The following is a 17,689-nucleotide window of genomic DNA, read 5'->3' as shown; positions in this document are numbered from 1 at the left end:
CCACGTGGGTTCATTGATCCAGGATATTGTGAAACATCCAAAGGGCAAATTCCCCTTTAGGCAGGGGTTAGGCTGGGTCTGTAGGTGGGGAGAAATCTTAGGAGGGCTGGATGAACCAAATGGCCCAAGAGTTCCTGTGGGTTGCTCAGGGGTGGCAGAGACCCTCCCCAGAGCTGCCCTTCTGCCCTGTGATTAATCTCTTAACTGAGCATCAGAGCTCAATTAAGGTCAATGTGCCAAGTTAAGGTGTTCCTGGCTCCAGCCACGGGCTGAGTGAGCATTAGAGGTGCTTTCGGTTCAGGCGGGGTAATCTCAGCCTCACGTGCTCCCGCTTGTGGGCACAAAATGCTCTTTATCCTCTCCTGCTGGAAAGAGATCCGTCCCAAAATGTTTCCAAGCATTGGTCGGAGCAGCAGCCCTTTTCCCAGCTGGACTCCATGGGTGTTGTTTAACGCAGTGCCATCTAAAGGCAAGTGCTCGCAGGTCCTTCAGCCAGCGGGAGGCGACTTGTGGTTTGGGAAATACGTGGATTATTCCTTGTCAGAAGAGGCGGATATAGAAGTTAATGAGGGAAAGGGAGAATTCTGGGGGGAAAAAAAGAGTATTCTGACCCGTAATCAGACACACCCCCCCAAATTTAAACTGAACCGTTTCTGTGGATGACACCTATGGTGATATTTGGAGCCTCTCTGGGCAGTGGGTTGGTGATTGCTGTGCTTGAAGCCATCGGAAATCCTGGTCCTTGCCCCAAATCCCCCGAGGGAGCGGGAGCAGATGGAGGCACAGGGCCAGCTGCCGTTCTCAGCATGCCTTTGCAGAAAGCCATCAACCAATTTCCAAGACCATGAGAGAGAGCGTGTGGGGTTTATGACCCGTATTACAACCAGCTTCCAGCTGTAAACTCCTCTCGCTCTTAATTGCATTTAAAAAGCCCTGTCAATGCTCGCCTGCGTGCCCTGGCATCTGTCCAGCTCTTAAACATCTCCTGGACCCGCTGAGATGGTTTTCCTGACTGGTGCATTGTGCAGGGGCTGAACCAGGACGGGGTGATGCTCATGCACGGGAGGTGGGAGTTGTTGCACTTGAACCGTGCTGTGATTGGGATTAAGGAGGAAATAAAGCAGGGACCGTGGTGGAGGCTGGATTTTGCCGCTGCCTCCGGCACTAGTGTTTTATCCTTTATCGAGGGGGTGCAATGGGTTTCTCCCAGCAAGGGGCAGGAGGAGGCTCTGCAGGGGGGTGGTTAAAATCGGTTTCCCCCGGCAGACCTTGGCAGTTGATCTCTTTGAGGGAATAAAGGGACGCCGGCAATTAACCCCCGCGGGGATGATGATGATGATGATGATGATTCGGGAGCGGGACGGGTACCGCGGAGGCCTCACCATAGAGAGCAGCGGCGCGAACGGTCGCGGCACGGCCGCGCCTTCCCCGCCTCTCTATGGTACCACTCACTTCCGGGCAGCCGCGGAGGGGACAGCGCGCCGCCATTGGCTGGGGGCGTGGGCACGCAGCGGCGGATGGGCGGGGCTATGCTAATAACAGCGCTGTCCCGACTCACGATTGGCCTGTGGGAATGAGGGGCGGGGCCGGGGCGGTGAGGGGCGGGGCTTGGCGGCGGGACCGGCGTTGGGCCGGGGGGACACGTGTTGGGAGCGGGGGGCACCGGGACCGGGACAGCCAGAGAACCAGGGCCGGGGACTGCGACAGCCGTGTCCCGCAGGCCCCTGCTCCAGCCCTGGGCGAGTGAGGGCCGCGGGACCCCTCGGGCCGGGCGCGGGGCCCCTCCGGAGCTCGGGTTAGGAGGTCTCAGTGGTGGCGCTCCGGGGCAGTTGACACCCCCCGCCTCCCTCCGACCCCACCGACCCCGGCCTGGCCGTAAGCGCCGAGGCTGCCGGCCCTGCCCTCGAGGCGTTTCCGCCTCCCCGGGCCGGTACATAAAGCCCGGCCCCGCCGCGCTTTGGCCGCGGTGATGGCAGCGGGACGAGCCCCGCTCGGTGGGTGCCGGGCTCCGGGGAAGGGCTGTGGTGGCCCCTGGCAGGTGGCAGCTCTCGTGTGGCCTCATGCCTTCCCTGTCGTTCTCCCCTGCAGGGCTGCGGCGGTGGCTGTCCTCGCCCGCCCCGGCGCCGCGGGTCTGCGTGGTGGGCAGCGGCCCCGCCGGCTTCTACACGGCTCAGCACATCCTCAAGGTACCGGGGTGAGGGCCGGGATCTGCAGCTGAGGGAGGGAGCTGGTGGTGCCTGGCTCTCAGGGAGCTGGGGGGTGGTTTGGTGGGGTCCTGGCCCTGCCCCAGCCTGGTCTGTGTTGCTGGGGGACTGCTCGGGGCAGCCCAGACCCCACAGCATCCTTCTGGGCCCTTTGGCTGGGGCTGCCTCCATCCCTGCCCTGACCCTGGGCCGTCCTCACCAGACCCACGTTGGTTGCTGCGAGTTCAACCCAAGTGATTTTTCTAGAATCAAATAAGCAGCAGAAATCTGCCTTGCCGGGAGCTGTTGTCACCCAGCAGGAGTGACATTAACCGTGTGTTAAAAGCGGATGTGTGGGACCTGCTCTCCTCCCTCATCCTCACCCAGCTGAATTAAGACACGTGGGTGATGCTTTACCTGGTGTCAGTGCTCTGGGCGGTCAGGTCTGCTGGGAAATGAGACCTGAGCACAGCACTGGGCTGCTGGCACCCACCAGAGATGCAGCAGCTTAACCCCGTCATTAAACCATGCTGTGTTGTCTCTGGTACGTGTTGGAAAATAGCTGTTACTAAGCCTCAGGGACAAATTTCAGGGCTGCTTAATCTCCGGGAAGAGGCTGACTCAAAATACAAGATAACAAAAGCCCTGCAGCCAAACATCTGTCTAAAGCTCCGACCCTGATGTGACTCGACCCCAGGGGATCTCAGGGCATGGGCATCTCTGCTGGGGGCTGGCAGATGTCTGGAAGGTTCCCCAGCACTCAGGGTGCTGCACTGGGTGCTTCCCACGTGGTGTGGGGGCTCTTTTGATCAGCCCCCTCTGGGTACTGGACAGCCACCAGGTTAGTGTGGAAGAGGAGGTGGGTAGGGCAATGGAGCCCTCACGAGATGTACTTGATGGTGGTTGGGGTCACTCTGCCACACACCCTGGGATCCGAGCTGGCAGTAACAAGCACACCATCATCCTGTGCATGGAAAAGTCTGGAAGAGGCTGATTCTGGCTATGGAATTGTGGTGCAGCCCTCCCTCCTGCCCCATGTTTCCCCCAGCAGCAGATGAATATTACTGGGTTCCTGTGACTTCTCTGTCCTCATCCCATAACTGTGACTTTCTTCTCCCACAGCACCACGGTGGGGCCCAGGTGGACATCTACGAGAAGCTGCCCGTTCCCTTTGGGCTCGTCCGTTTTGGGGTGGCCCCAGACCACCCTGAAGTGAAGGTTGGTGCTCCCTCCCCTTGCCCATGTGATGACAGTGGTGGGTGCAGGCGAGGCAGTTGCTGTCCCCAGGCTGTGGTGTGGAGCTGTCACACTTGGAGAGGTCCAGATCTCCGTGCTGAGGCCTTGGCCTGGTGATACGGGATGCCTGGGATATCTGGCATCTGGACAGCAGGTCAAAAACAGTGGCTTGTGATGGGAAGTGCTGCCCCCAGTGCTGGTCAGCCTGGCGTAGAGCAAGGCCAAGGAAAACCTGGATGGGCTTCTTTGTACCTGGACACTATGCCAGCAGGATCTTGCCTGCTCATTGCTGCTGCTGTTTGCCCTTCCTTAATCTGTACTTGTTCTGGGAACACACAGATCTGCTGTTAGGGGTGGTGGAACTGGGCTGTAGGTGCTCACCTGGGCAAGGAAAAGTTAAGCCAAGGATTTCACAGCCATTTTCCTTTGCCTGGCAGTGAGTTGTACTCAGAGGTGCCTGCTGTGTCTGACCTGGGGTGGAGGTGGTTGGAGGGGTGGGACACAGGAGATCCAGACATGGGAGATCCAGACACAGCAATATCTTGCAGTGGTTTCCTCTAATCCCTGGAGATCCAAGACCAAAATGCCTGGACCCCTTTGCGCTGAGAGAGGCAGAGTGGACCTAACAGATGTGGGCTTGGGTCTGTGGTATCTGTCCTGTCTCCAGGCTGAATCCAGCTGGAGCTGCAGGAGGAGAAGTGGTGGTTTTACTGGGTAGCCCGAATTACTCAGAAGAAAAGACTGGATGCCATCTTGCCCTCATCCTTTCTTGAGGAAGTGGTTTTTGGGAAGGGTTGAGATGAGAGGCTGGCAGAGGGGGCTGGCGGGCAGCACCCTGGATGGAAGGTGGAGCTGGTGGGGCTCCCTTGCAAGCCTCACCTTTGGGAAGGAGTTTTCCCCTGCAATGGGGTTTATTCCAAGGGGCCGAAGGCACTGAAAGGCTCCTGTCCTCCCCAGGCGGGTGTAAAAAATGGATTTTCCTTTCCAAAGAGGGCAGTGCAGAGAGTGCCAAGTCACAACTGTGCTTATCTCCCTGTGACTTATCTTTGGCTGTTGGGAGATAAGAGTCTCAGAATAACCAACCGCGGCAGGGAGAAGCATCTCAAGGCTGGGAGGGGATGGCAATGGGGATCTCCTGTCAGCAGCAGACCTTGGCCCCGGCTGTGGCTTGGACATAACTCCAGGTTCTCTGATCTCTGCAGAATGTGATCAACACCTTCACGCAGACGGCGCACTCGGGGCGCTGTGCCTACTACGGGAATGTCACCGTGGGCAGGGACGTCACGGTGCCGGAGCTGCGGCAGGCGTACCACGCCGTGGTGCTGGTGGGTACCTGGGCTGCCTCGGCGTCCCAGAAATCACAGAGGAGGTCTGCAGATCCCCGCTGGCATCTTGGGAAGAGGATTTGCATTTCCGGGTGCCTTATATTAGCATGGGAGGCTCTTCCCAGCTTCGGGACAGCTCAGATGCTCCAAGGCTCGTCCGAAGCCTTGCAGGGAGCACGTGCTAGAGCGTGGCATCAAGTGCAGGTCTCTGAAACCTCTTCCCTGTGCTGGCCAATGCCTGTTTCAGCCCAGCTCAGACTGTTCCTCCTGCTCAGTCCTCATCTTGTCGTGCTCTGCTTTGCCCCAGGGAGGTCAACTTTGGCCCTGGAGCCCAGGGGGATGGGATGGATGAAGCCCCTGTGCCTGGGCTGTGTTTAGCCCTTCCACTGACTATCCCAGTCTTTGGGAAGGGTTGGCAGCCGTCCAGTGTCCCCAGCAGCAGCTGGATTTGTGTTTTGGTGTCAGACCCTGCACACAGTGACATCTCTGACTGTGTCTGCTCCCTCCCCAGAGTTATGGTGCTGAAGACAACCGGGTCCTGGGGATCCCAGGGGAGAACCTCTCTGGTGTGTATTCGGCCCGAGCATTCGTGGGCTGGTACAACGGGCTGCCTGAGAACCGGGACGTGAGTACAGCCGTGTGCTTCCCTGCCCTTCCTCCCATCCTTCCTCCCATCCCAGCAGACATTCAGCTCCAGATTAAGTCCTGAAAGGCCTGCAATTGGAAAAGATTAGCAGGAACCACGTTAAATCCTTCTTAGATGGTAGAAATGTGAACAATTTGCACATCAGTGAGAGCGGATTAGCTGGCTCTGTACGTTGGCAGCATATTTTGGCTGGGCCAGATGGGAACCTGGAGGGGTGATGCTCTGCATCCTGAGGAGGCTTTTTGGCCAAGACACCTCCTGCTCCCAGAGATGCCATTGCAGGAAGAGTGGGGAGAGGGATCAGCTGGAAGCATCTGTGTTGCTGTGTCTGCTGTGGAGTTTCCCCATTTGCATCACTCTGGAGCAAAGAGGGGTGGAAGGGAATTTGGATGGTGAGGGGCTGTACATCATGGAGACTGTGTGGATTCACTCACTGCTGGGTCTTTCTCTCCCCACAGCTGAAGCCTGACCTGAGCTGTGAGGCGGCGCTGATTCTGGGCCATGGCAACGTGGCGCTGGACATTGCCCGGATCCTCCTGTCCCCACTGCAACTCCTCAGGGTGAGTGACGGGTGCTCTGCACCATGAAGGCAGCCCAGGGCCCAAATCCTCTCCCTGCTGGAGTTCCCACCCATCTCAGCAAAACCTCACACTCCTCTGTCTTTGGGATCTTAGGGAAGGCTGTTGTCTCTCGGGTGCACCCATGGATTCACAATCTGTAGGGGAGTGATCCAAGGCTGTGACTGTGCCTTGGATAATGCTGCAGAGCTCTCTGGATTGCTCTGCTGGTATCCAAAAAGTTGGAAATTGAGCTTCATCCCTTCCTTTTCTATGAGAGGCAAAGGAAGAGACACTTTCCCTCTTCCACCAACAAACTAGAAGCTTCTCTTGGGATATGTTTTTTTTCTACTGCAGCTGAGGGCAGCAGCCTCGTTTTTACTGGTGGCACTGGGCATACTGGTGTCTGGTCCAAGCTGGTGGACCTCTCCCCTACAGACAGCTGGGAGCTGGTGTGCACCAGCTGCTCCACAGAGCTGCTGCCCCAGATGTTGGCAGCAAAGGTTTTCCCTCCTGGAGAAATGCCACGAGGTTTGTTACATCTGTGCAACAACTGCCTGGATTAATACCTAAATTAAATTTAAACACTCCCCCCCCAAACCTGGAGGCACTGGAACCAGTGGCTGAAGCCAGCTGGGAGCAGTGCTGCAAAGGATGTGGCACTGGGAATGACTGCCATGCTGGACAGGCACTTTTCCTTTTAAGAAAATTGGTCTGGAATGGTTTATCCTGGTGTCCCTCCCATCATATTTTCTCTGGAAAAGATCTTGCAATCTAGATACACACGCACACATAATTGAAACAGAGCACAGGGTTGCTGCAAGGTGCCAGTGCCAGGTGAGCCCTGGCCATGCTTGTGCTTGTGCTGGAGCTGCCTGGGGCAAGCAGGTGGTGATTTGAGCTGTGGTTTGCAGCAGGTTTCATCCACAGCCTGTATGCCTGGGAAGTCACCCAACAGCATCTGCGGGCACCTCAGAATCAAGATCACTGGAAGGCTTTGCTCTGTTAGCCCCAAGGTGAACCTGCCTGGGTGGATCCCCCGAGGCAGTCTCACGGGGTGCTGGCTCGTTACCTCTGGTGCATTATGGCCTCGGAAAGAACATTCAGTGATGAGGGACCAGCTGTGCAAATAGCTCTGTGCAAAGGGCGATGACTTGTTTTCTGTCCTCTCCCAGGCTCTCTGCATGCACAGCCAGCTTTTCTGCTGATTTTTCACCTTCAGAGGCTGTGCCTTCCCCCCAGCTCCCTCCAGATCTGCCCTCATCCCTCTCTCCCGAATCTGTTTTGCAGAAGACAGACATCACTGACAGCTCCCTGGCAGCTCTTGCCTGCAGCAAGGTGAAGCGTGTCTGGCTGGTTGGGAGGAGGGGACCTCTCCAAGTTGCTTTCACTATCAAGGTGAGGCTGGAGGTGCTGCAGGGCAGCTGTTTCCCAGTGTTAAGCCCCAGACTGCCCATCCCAGTTGGGAAGAGGTGGTTTGGGGGTGGGAGTGGAACCCAGGCATCTTCCTTCCTGCACCCATTCCCTGGCTTCCAGCCCAGAGTGCTGGGGAAGGGGGCTTCAGGCTGTTGGGCGACCTCCCTCTTCTGGAGGTAACATCTTCCTGCCTGCAATTCCCAGGAGCTGCGGGAGATGATAAACCTTCCTGGTGCCAGAGCTGTCCTGGACCCTGCTGACTTCACAGGCCTCGAAAATGCTGTTAAAGGTGAGGGAAGTGTGCCATGCTCCTCCAGGCAGGGACTCAGCTTGGCAGACAAGCATCCAGGAGTGATCTGGAGATGTTCAGGGTGTACATCAGAGAATCTCTTGTCCTGTGCTTAATGCCTGGCACATAAAAGCTTGGTGACCATGGTGTGTCTTGTTCTCAGAGTGCTAGGAGGCACCAAGAGAAGGGAACAGCTTGTTTCTGTCTTTGTGCAGCCACTTTGCTGCATGGGAACGGTGCTTACCCTCTGAGTGATGAGGGCATGAGGTTCAGGAGGGCTGAGGGGACCTTGCAGAGGAGATCGCAAGGCTGTTGATTTAAGAGCTTCCTGTAGAGCTAAAAGGAAATCACTGAGTTCAAGGGTGTCCAGAGACCTGCTCTTCTCCACAGGCTGCTGCCTCTGAGCACCAGCAAGACAGGAAAATTGCAGGATTTGATTTGTGTGTCCCACTGGCCTCAAGCCTCAGGGCCTCTCCTGGTCACTTTGACTTGAAGTTTGTCATCTCAAAGGCGTTGGACTCCCATCGACGTGACAGACTCACAAACCGAGACTGCCTTGACGTGGCCTTGGCTCTGTGCTGTGTCCCGAGGGGCTTTTGCTGACTCCTGTCGTGAAGATCTCTCTTTTTCCTCTTAGATGCTCCCAGGCCCAGGAAGCGACTGACTGAGCTGATGATCAAAACAGCCCTGGAGAAGCCCAGGGAGAAGCCAGTGGAGGCACAGGCAGCACAGGCAGCAGCCTCCCGGGAGTGGGGGCTGAAGTTCCAGCGCAGCCCCCAGGAAGTGCTGCCCACCCCTGATGGGAAGAGGGCGAGGGGCGTCCGCATGGCCCTGACCCGCCTGGAGGTACAGGCTCAGGGGGGCTGGCATGTCCCTGGGAGGCTGCAGGGATGGAGCAGGACACTGTTGCATCCCTCAGGAGTCTCTCCAAAGACAGCTTTGTGTTCCTGTCTGGTTGGAGTGGCTGCTGGCAGGCTCTGGGGGAATCTGGTACCACCAAGAGCTTTTCCCCTTCCAAAGGGAACAGCAGAACAGCCTTTAGCAAATACCCAGGGATCAAAGATACCAAAGAGGACTTGAGCAGACTGCTGTTCTGCAGGGGTGACTGTGGGGATCAGCAGCCTCTTCCCCCTTCTCTCAGGGCTCAGGTGACTCTGCCAGAGCCATCCCCACTGGAGAGGTGGAGGAGCTGGAGTGTGGGCTGGTGCTCAGCAGCATCGGGTACCGGAGCCTGCCGCTGGACCCGGCCGTGCCCTTCGACACCCAGCGTGGCATCATCCCCAACAGCTCGGGCAGAGTGGAAGGTGTCCCAGGTCTGTATCCGCAGGGATTTGTGTGGGGCACGTCGAGTGCAGCTGGTGGGTTGGGGGCTTTGGGGTTGGAAGCTCCGTTCACCAAGGGCAGGGATACAAGGCGGTTGCACACCTTGGAGAGTGGAAACTGGGGAAATGAGCTGCCTCTATCAGGGGTTAAGAGCTGGCCCATCCCCAGCTCGTGTTAGGGGTGTCCAGTTTAGCACAGGGGCGTTTTACTGGGCCTTGTATCCTGTTACTAAAGCGACACAGCCCATATGGCTGCTTAGAACTGGTCTGCAGGTACACAAAGTGCTGTGACAGCACCATCCAAGGGTCTGTTCCCACTGCTAAGGTGGGGAACAGGACAAGGACTTGCAGCCAGGAGGGTCCATGGCCACGTGCTGACCTGAGCCTGGCTGCTCCATGTGCTCTTGCAGGTCTGTACTGCAGCGGGTGGGTGAAGAGAGGACCCACGGGTGTGATCATCACCACCATGAATGACAGCTTTGACACTGCCCAGTCTGTGCTGGAGGATCTCCAAGGGGGTGTGCTGGACACGTCCCCCTCCAGAGAAGGCTTTAGGGCCGTGGAGAGCATCCTGCGCAGCCGAGGTCAGTGTGGGGCAGCCAGCAGGAAGGTACAGTGCAGCCAAACTGCTCCTGGATCTGGGTATCCTGGGGCAGTGAGTCTTGTGAGCCACTTATAGGAGCAGAGTCTGAACCATGGGAATGTGTTTTGCTGCTGTTTCAATATTCCAAAGCCCAGGGAGAGCAGGACTTGAATTCCCTCAAACCGTGTCATTGCTAAGGTTAATGACCACTTTCTGGGAAGCAGACAGACCTTGGGTAAAATGTCACTGTCAGCTGCCGAGACAGTGAGCTATTGCTCTTGAGTGGTTTTCCTAGTAATCCTTCCAAGCAAGTTAAAGGAAAGATTAAAATGCCCATGAGAGTAATTTGCTGTAGCTGTGTTTAAAGACATTCAATTAAAGTGTGTGTGTGTGTTTTGCCTCTTAAACTGGCTGAGGTTTAACAGTGAACTGGAAGCATTTTGTCCCCTGAGGTGGTTCCATGCTCGCCGTTGTTACGGCTCGCAAAGGTCTGACTGATCCAAGTTGACTGGAACCTACCATCCCTCTCCTCCCAGCATTAGAAATTACTTCTCCTTTGAGAGGTTGAGGTCAGAAAAGGGCAGGTTTGCTGGCACATCAGCTCTCTGCCAATGGGGAGGTGAGGCTGAGCTTGTATTCACCTGGTTAAGTTCTCTCTCCCATCTGTCGCCGTCACCCCAGGGGTCCGTCCTGTTTCCTTCTCGGACTGGGAGAAGATCGATGCTGCTGAAGTGGCAAGAGGCAAAGCTGCTGGCAAACCCCGGGAGAAGATCGTGGATCCTGCGGAGATGCTGCGGCTGATCGGTCACTAGGGCAGCAGTGGTGGGAATGTGGCACTGCTCCAGTGGAGCCGTCCTGGGGCAACACCAGCGGGTTGTGAGCAGAGCCTGGCAGCACAGGGCTTGTGCCCAGGGCTGGTGGCCGCTCTGGAGAGGTGTGTGACACTGAGGCCTCTCTGGTACGATCAACTCTGGGTTCCCAAAGTGAATGTCCTCAAGACATGAGGCTGCTGGCTGGCCCTGCGTCCCTGCAGCGGGGCTGTCATTTCTGGGGGTGATTCTTGTTGTTTGAGTCCTTGTAGCATTAATGAATCATGCAGTGCAGGTGAGGGGAGGTGTGTGTGCACCTGGAGGAGTCCTGCCAGCCTCTTTCCTCATGGCAAGTCACAGGGAGATGTTTCCCTGTGTCATGCTGCCTCCCCTTTAAGCCGCAAGCCAAATGGCTTCATTGCCTTGTAATTCGTGCCAGAGCAGGCATCTTTTAATGATAATGGTTTTTTAAATAAACCCTTCCATCGAAGCCAAATTGGACCTCCTGCTTGAGTCTGGCTTCTTTGTCTGTGACTGCCTTAACCTGGAGAACAGCTAGCCCAGCACTGCAGCTACTGTGACATGTCCCAAGGCAAGGCAGCTCCACACAGGGAGGGACCAGGTGCCCTCCACTAGTTGTGAGCTCTGTGCAGGCAGAAAAGGGCATTAATTTGCTTTCTGCCTCCTACAGTTAAACCCCAACAGAGCCTGGGTTCTATCCTATGGGGTGGATTGGGATAACAAGCATGTAATTGCCTCGTTCCGGATCATGAGGGATCCTGTGTCCATCAGTACCTGCCAGCGCTGACTGGTGCAAGCAGTGCCTTGAGCCCTTTCACTCTATTCACTGGTGGGGTTATTTTTTTGGCCTGTGTGTTTTGAAGCTTATTAAATGCTTCTCTTAGCCCAGATTGACTACGGTGACGGTGTCAGGTTTTAAGCCAGATTACAAGCCGTGAGCTGTAATCTCCTCTTTATCCGTGGCGCAGGGGCAGCGTCAGCGGGGCCCCCTTGCCTGGCTGTCCCCAACCCCCCCGTGCTCCCTGCCAGAGTGCTGCAGGATTGCAACCCCTCCTCTCTGACCTGTGTAAATGATGACAGCAGCAGTGGCTCTGTGGTGGAGGCAGAGGGAAAATTGAGCCAGGGCAGCAAACGGTGGTTTGTCCACACTCAACCTCCATCTCAGCCCAGCCCTCTCCCATGGCAGAGGACTTGCCCACAGGACACTGTATTCCCACCCCATTGCTGTCCCAGCCTTAAGGAAGGGAGGTCTCTGACTTCTATTTTTGCCTCTTTTTCTCCTATCCTTTTCTATTTAAATCTCATTTGCAGGCTCATTAAGAAACTCGGGAAATGTGATACTGGGAACTCGTACGCAAACGAGCAATAAAGCTTTTGTGGAGCAGCTGCTTGTGTGATGTGGCTCTCGTTACGTCTCATGGCTGATGCAGCCTTAATGCTGAACTCTTGAGCGGGAGATTACATCAGCTCTGGGTTTTGAGGTGAATCAGAGCTTTGGGAAGGGGGTGTGGAGGTGAGGAGGCTGCACCCAGTGTAGGGAGCAGCCATTTGGGTTGAAATGTGATGGTGAAGGGGTTGTTGTGGCTTCATCAAATCTGAAGGTTTTGGGAAGAGATAAGCCGGCTCTTCCCGAGGGTTTTCTTCCACGTCGCCTTGAATGTTGATGTCAGGGTGCTTTTGTAGCTGTGGTAAAGGCCACAGTGCTCCTGCTGAGCAGAGCGAGCGGCTGCTCCCAAACTGAGGATGCTTCAGGGTAGTTTTTGGGCTGTGATAACAGATTAAGGGCAGCGTCTGTCCTTGCTGAGCTCAGTGACCTTGCTCAACCCTGAACTTGGCCAAGGCCCTGGGGTTGATGCTGATCTGTGGGAAAGCCATGGGATGATGAAGGTCAGTGAAGGGCAGGGATGGGGGACTGAGCCTCATGGGCAGAGGAGGGATCACTGCGATCATGTAAATCCTTATTCAATACCTCCAGCTCCCCCTTCCTCTGCTGCCTGTGCCCCCAGGCCGCAGCCATGTGTCCCGCTGCCTCCTGCCTCCCCATCCCTGCCCCTGCTTTCCATCCTTCTCGAGAGAGACCGGGATGTGTCCGGTTTTGCCGGGAAGGTCCTTGTCCCCGGCCCGTGTCGTTAGGTGGCGCTGGGAGGCCGTACCGGGGAGTGGAGAGGCTCAGCGGGGATGGAGGGGTGACCTGGCATCTCTGGGGCTGGGGCGTCCCAGCTCTCCTGCTGCCTCCCCGGGCTCCGGGCAGTCGGGCGGGTGGGTGGTCCTCGCAGGCTCCCGTTCTCATTCGGGTTCTGCTTTTAGGCATGAATAACCTCGTGTTTGCTCCAGGTCTGTCCCCACCGCGGTGGGCTGAGGGGAGAGGGGGACACTCCTGCCAGGCAGCCACCCCCTCGCCCTCTGCTCTCCTGAGCTGCCAGAGGAGCAGCTCCAAGGCCGTTTTCCGACGCAGGTAAGGAGCTGTGAGTGACACTCGACTCCTGTTGGAAAGAGGCCTGAAACGCTGGAAGTTGTCGCTGCCAGCTCTTCACGTGGACTGCCCTGCTTGGATGAGTTATGGCTCAGCTTAGCTTTAATGAGGCTGCACAAAGCTGGTGGAGGTCAGCATCTGGTGAGTGATGGCCTCGAGAGCGGCTGGACATGGCTGCACGGTCCTTCCCTGTGGCTCCCTGCCCCACATTCTCCTTGCTGTCTGTGTGCTGCTCTGCAAGGCAGCCAGGCTGGATATGGGGCAGAGAACTCGTCATCGCCGGGGTGATGGCACAGGTTCAGTTGGGTCTTTGCAACCTCCTCTTGCTGCTTTGCGCTGCTGTGCCTCGGTTTCCCTGGTCTGAAGACTCTTCGCTGCCCTGAGACTTGTAATCCTGGGGAGACAGGTCTGAGACACCCCAGAAGTTCCTGTTGATGCTGCATTTTCCAATTACTCCCAGAAGACAAGTGCAGAGCTCCCGCTGGCTTTGCTAGTAGGCTGCTTGATGAACTTGGCCTTTTCCAACGATCGTTCAGAGTCCATGAAGTGGGAGGTTTCCTGTGCTCTGGAATAAGGGAAAAACCAGCTTGAGTTGGATCTCTGGCCCGGCAGTGAGGAGCTGTGTTGCTGTTTAAAAGCCAGCTCACGCGACCAGAAAAATGGTTGAAAAGGCTTTTCCCCAGCGTGCCTAATACACGATTTTCCAGCCCCGTCCCCGGAGCCGGAGCGGCGCAGAGGCGGTGTCCGGCTTTACGCCGTCCCCTCGCCGCATGAATCACCGAATTGCGGCACCCGCTGCCGGGGGCCGGGGCGAGTCCGTCTGCGCCGGGGCTTCGCCGGGAACAGATGGCTCCGGAGAGTGCTGACTTCAGCGTGTTGGCTGAGCACGGCATCGGCCCCTGCCTCTGCCCACCCTCGCCACTTGCTCTCCAGGGCATGTCTTCTCACACTTCATGTGCTCTTCCCTCCAGATCCATCCCCAGCCTCAGGCAGGGATGGAGAACAGGTTGAGGTACCAACCTCTGGGTCACTGGAGTGGGTTATGAGCCGTACTGTGCCCAGGGAGCCACTTCCCTCCTGACATAACATCACCCTTTCACCCCAAGTAGCATCCTTGGCTCCATATCCACCAGAGGCTCGTGGTTTCCACTCCAAGTCTTGGAGATCCAACCTTCCCAGGGTTCTGCACTCACCAAAGTCTGGCTGGTGGTCAGAGGATTGTGCTGGGTCAGGCAGTGGTGCTGTAAGTCCAGAGGTTTTCCCTCTGCTTGGGATGAATTACTTTGGAAATTGGGGCTGCATGAGCCCAAGGTCAAGAGAGGAGCAGAGGTGAAGGAGATGTAAACTCCCAGCAGTTACTTCCAGGAGTTATTTAGGGATATGACAGCAGCAAATAAAGTTGTTGGAGGGTGATGGAAAGAAGCAATTTCCTCCCTTCTTGGGAAATTTCCATTTCCAGCAGCTTTGTCTGCCTCATCCCCAACCTCTGGGGCAGCCCTGCAGGCACACATCACCCCAAGGGGAGGAATTATCCCTGCAGGGATGAAATCATTCCTGTTTATTTTTGTTCCTTAATTACTCTGAGGGTAGGACATGGTGGCAGCAGAGCGGAGCTGTGCCAGGCTGGAGCTGTGCCTGATCTGTGCCAGGCATGTACTACCCATAGCACCATCCCCGTGGTCTCTGCCCTACCCTTCTCCCTGCTCTGCTCTGTGCCTCGATTGCTTTTATGGCTGCTGGGATCCAAGATACGGGCCAGCTCTGTGTGGTTGTTTAAGCACCAAATTCCTGAATTCCCCATGGGATGGAGGAGACAGGGGAGGTGGGGATGGTGGGGTGGCCCTGGGAGTCACAGAGTGGGAGAAGGTGATCTACACCTGTGTTTACTTCTTAAGTGAGACCCAGAGGGACAGGTGGGTGCCCAGGAGTAGGAGCAGCTGGGCTCAGACCTTCATGATTTTTGGCCAGACTTCTTGGGAAGAGGTTAGCAATCAACAGACAGGACAGGGATGGATGCAAGACTAGTACAGGAATAGGAATGGGTGTAAGCCAAATCTCAGGAGTCGCAAGTGTCACCTGCAAGATTCAGCTCTGGCAGAGGGACCTGAGGGCCTGGTGCTGTGTTTGTCCTGTCTGACGTCAGATGCCATTATCGAGATGCAGGTGCCTGTGGGAACAGACCAAGCAGGCTGTGTCACCCAGATGCCACCCTGCCTTTCCAGGGACAGCTCTGGATTTGTGCTGGCAGTGCACAGATGCAGGTCCTCTCCTTCCCAAAGTCCTAGTTTAGGATGCACGTGGGTTAAAAACTCTAAGCTGATTTTTCTCCTACAAACAGGAGGCTGACGTTGGGGCACACCCTGCAGGGCTGGTGTTGGCCTGGATGGGTCTGTGCAAAGCTGGACTAACATCAGGCTTCCAACATGGCCCTTCCACGCCCCCTTGGCTCCCCTGGCCTGGCTGCCAGCAGGCTCTTCCCTGCAGGATGTGGCTGCACACCAGGAGCTGTCGGAGCGCGGCGCCTTGCGTTTATCAACCTGCTCACAGAGCCTCCTGCAAGAGAAGATGCCAGAGAAAGGTAACGAGGCGATGGAGAAACTGGCTGAGCTCCCTTTGGTCTGGGCTGTGCTGTGTTTGAGGGACCAGCTGGGATGCTGAGGGTCCCTCCCTGGGGCACTATTGCAGCCGTGGGAAGGAGGAGGATGAAGATGGGAAAGGCAACTTTGTGCCCGTGTTATCTCCATCCAGCCCAGAAAGCCGGGCAAAGAGGGCACAGCACCCCCAGAGAGGGTGGTACTGAGGGGCTGGGGAAGTCAGAGGAAAAGTCCAGTTGCATCTCCTGGGGTTGTGGGCTTCATCTTGAGGTGCCATTGGTGCTTCTGTTTCAAACTGGACCTTTGTAGCCATCAGGGTGTCTATTTTTTTAAATGTAAAAAGGACTTTAGGTGTTTAAATGCACAGATAAGGTATTTGGATGACTGCAGAACAGCCTCCACAAGCTGCATGGTGTCTGGTGGCCCAGACCCAGCAGTAGGTTGGATCTGGGGATTTGCTGCATTTTACCCCAGAAAAATGTTGTGGGTTTTGGTTTTTAAGACACTGAAGGACTTTGCCAGTGAAACTGCAAACCTGGGGTCGGGCTCTCAGTGCAGAAGCCTGCTCACTGTGAGCCACTGGCAAGGCTTTAGCTGATTCCCAGTGCAGAGGAATTGCCAGGCTGGGGGGGCCTGGCATGTGTGTCATCATCAGTCCTTGCCCTCCACTGCTTGTCCCCACTGCAGACACCCTCCAGCTGTGCCCAGCTGTGCACCAGACCTGGCTTTGTCTCTGTCTCATGTGTGGGGTTTGGGCTGTGATGGGGATTAAAATGTCCCATGGATGGAGATGCTGGGGAGACATGAGTGTGATGGGGGATTGTCCCAGGTGGGGGTATTGTCCCAGTGTGATGGGTATTGTCCCAGGTGGGGGGTTGCTGTTGCCCCCCTCATCCTACCTGGAAAATCTGCTGGGAAATATTTCCCTCATAAAACATCATGGGGGCTGAAACAGTTGTGAGGAAAGACCTTCTGAGGGCTCCCGTCTGGGGAGCAGCGAATCCTGTGAGGGATAAATGAGGGCCCTGAGCTGCTGGGGGAGAAATATGGGCATGGGACCAGCTGAGTGTTTCTGTGCCAGCCCCAATGGACTAGGTCCCTGGAAAGCTGGTCCCCCAGGCCCTGTCACACTGGACCATGAAGGCAACAGAAGGGGTTAAATGCAGCTGCTGCCACTTTTCAATGTGAAACCCAAGATTGGCCCTTTTGTTGTCCTGGGAGAAGAATATGTGGCATGGAGGACCTGTTGCCAACCCTTAGATCTCTCCTTGGTCGAGACAGAGGCAGTGGTGGGCAGCCTGAGGCTGAGGGAACAGGTATCCAAGACGGGTGTAGGATCCTGCATCCCCCATTGCCCCGAACCCCTGCACTGCAGCAGCCTTGGAGATTTGGCTGAGCTCTTCTGCAGAGAGAGCGGGTGTTACTTTTACAGGGATTAAAATATAGCCCTAAATACATTTTCCCCTTTCCTCATTCTTTTTGGCATCTCTTCCACCCCCAAGGTGCCCCGAGGGCACCCACAGCACCTGGGCAGCAGGCGGCCAGGCTGCCTCAGGGACCAGGGATGGTGAGGGGAGGCAGCTCGTGCCTAACCACAGACAGCATGTTTTTAGGCAGGCTGAAACCTCTCTGGAAATGGCCTTTCCAGGGCCAGCAGCCACAGGGATGCTGTTGCAGGTGGCTGAGGTGCCAGGTTGGGTGGCAGCCACCCAGCAGCCCTTATGGGTGGTCCTGTCCCCAAGCCAGGCATCAGCCCCCGGGGAAGGCAGAAGGGCAGCACCTGGGCACGTGCTGCTGGCACCCAGCTCTGTCAGAGTGGGCAGGTGCTCTCAGGGTGATGCCTAGCATTTCAGTGGCTCTGAGCCAGGACATGGGGAGGTTTCGGAGCAGCTGCCCCCCTGGTGAGGCCTGAATTGGGCTCTAACCCCTGCCACCTCCTGCTGGAACTGTGGTCCCTCTGCTGCAGCCACTGGCTCGTTTTGGGGCAGAGTGGGCACCCGGCCAGGGACAAGGGGACCCCAGCAGGGCCTCTGCCTGTCTCCCCCCCTCCTTTTCTGGATCTCCCCCTTCTCCCCCCCTCCCCAGTGTGGCTTGCTCTAAACCAGTGCTGTGGGATCAGCTGATGCTTTAATACTGGCCCTGGCAACAGCTGGAGGATGCTGCTGCCTGCGGGGGCTTTGCTCCGTGTCAACCCCCCTCCCTGTGGCCGATGGGGACCCTTCAGTTGCCCTGCAC

At 56.6% G+C, this 17,689-nt stretch overlaps 1 protein-coding gene across 1 annotated transcript; it reads left to right on the top strand.

Annotated features, from left to right (window-relative positions):
• Positions 1 to 1,702: 1,702 nt before the first annotated feature.
• FDXR (ferredoxin reductase) lies at positions 1,703 to 11,771 on the top strand. The gene is made up of 12 exons (XM_027749861.2): positions 1,703 to 1,994; positions 2,089 to 2,186; positions 3,306 to 3,401; positions 4,622 to 4,744; positions 5,256 to 5,369; positions 5,849 to 5,950; positions 7,238 to 7,345; positions 7,568 to 7,652; positions 8,290 to 8,498; positions 8,794 to 8,965; positions 9,385 to 9,558; positions 10,239 to 11,771. Exons 1-12 carry the CDS (start codon positions 1,970 to 1,972, stop codon positions 10,367 to 10,369), a joined length of 1,437 nt encoding a protein of 478 aa, XP_027605662.1. The 5' UTR covers positions 1,703 to 1,969; the 3' UTR covers positions 10,370 to 11,771.
• The last annotated feature ends 5,918 nt before the right edge of the window (positions 11,772 to 17,689 follow it).

The sequence above is a fragment of the Pipra filicauda genome, unplaced genomic scaffold (genome assembly GCF_003945595.2).
Source record: "Pipra filicauda isolate LSUMZ 115617 unplaced genomic scaffold, ASM394559v2 scaffold80_size11013439_pilon, whole genome shotgun sequence".
Lineage (NCBI taxonomy): Eukaryota > Metazoa > Chordata > Aves > Passeriformes > Pipridae > Pipra > Pipra filicauda.
This window is presented reverse-complemented; position numbering and strand designations above follow the sequence as displayed.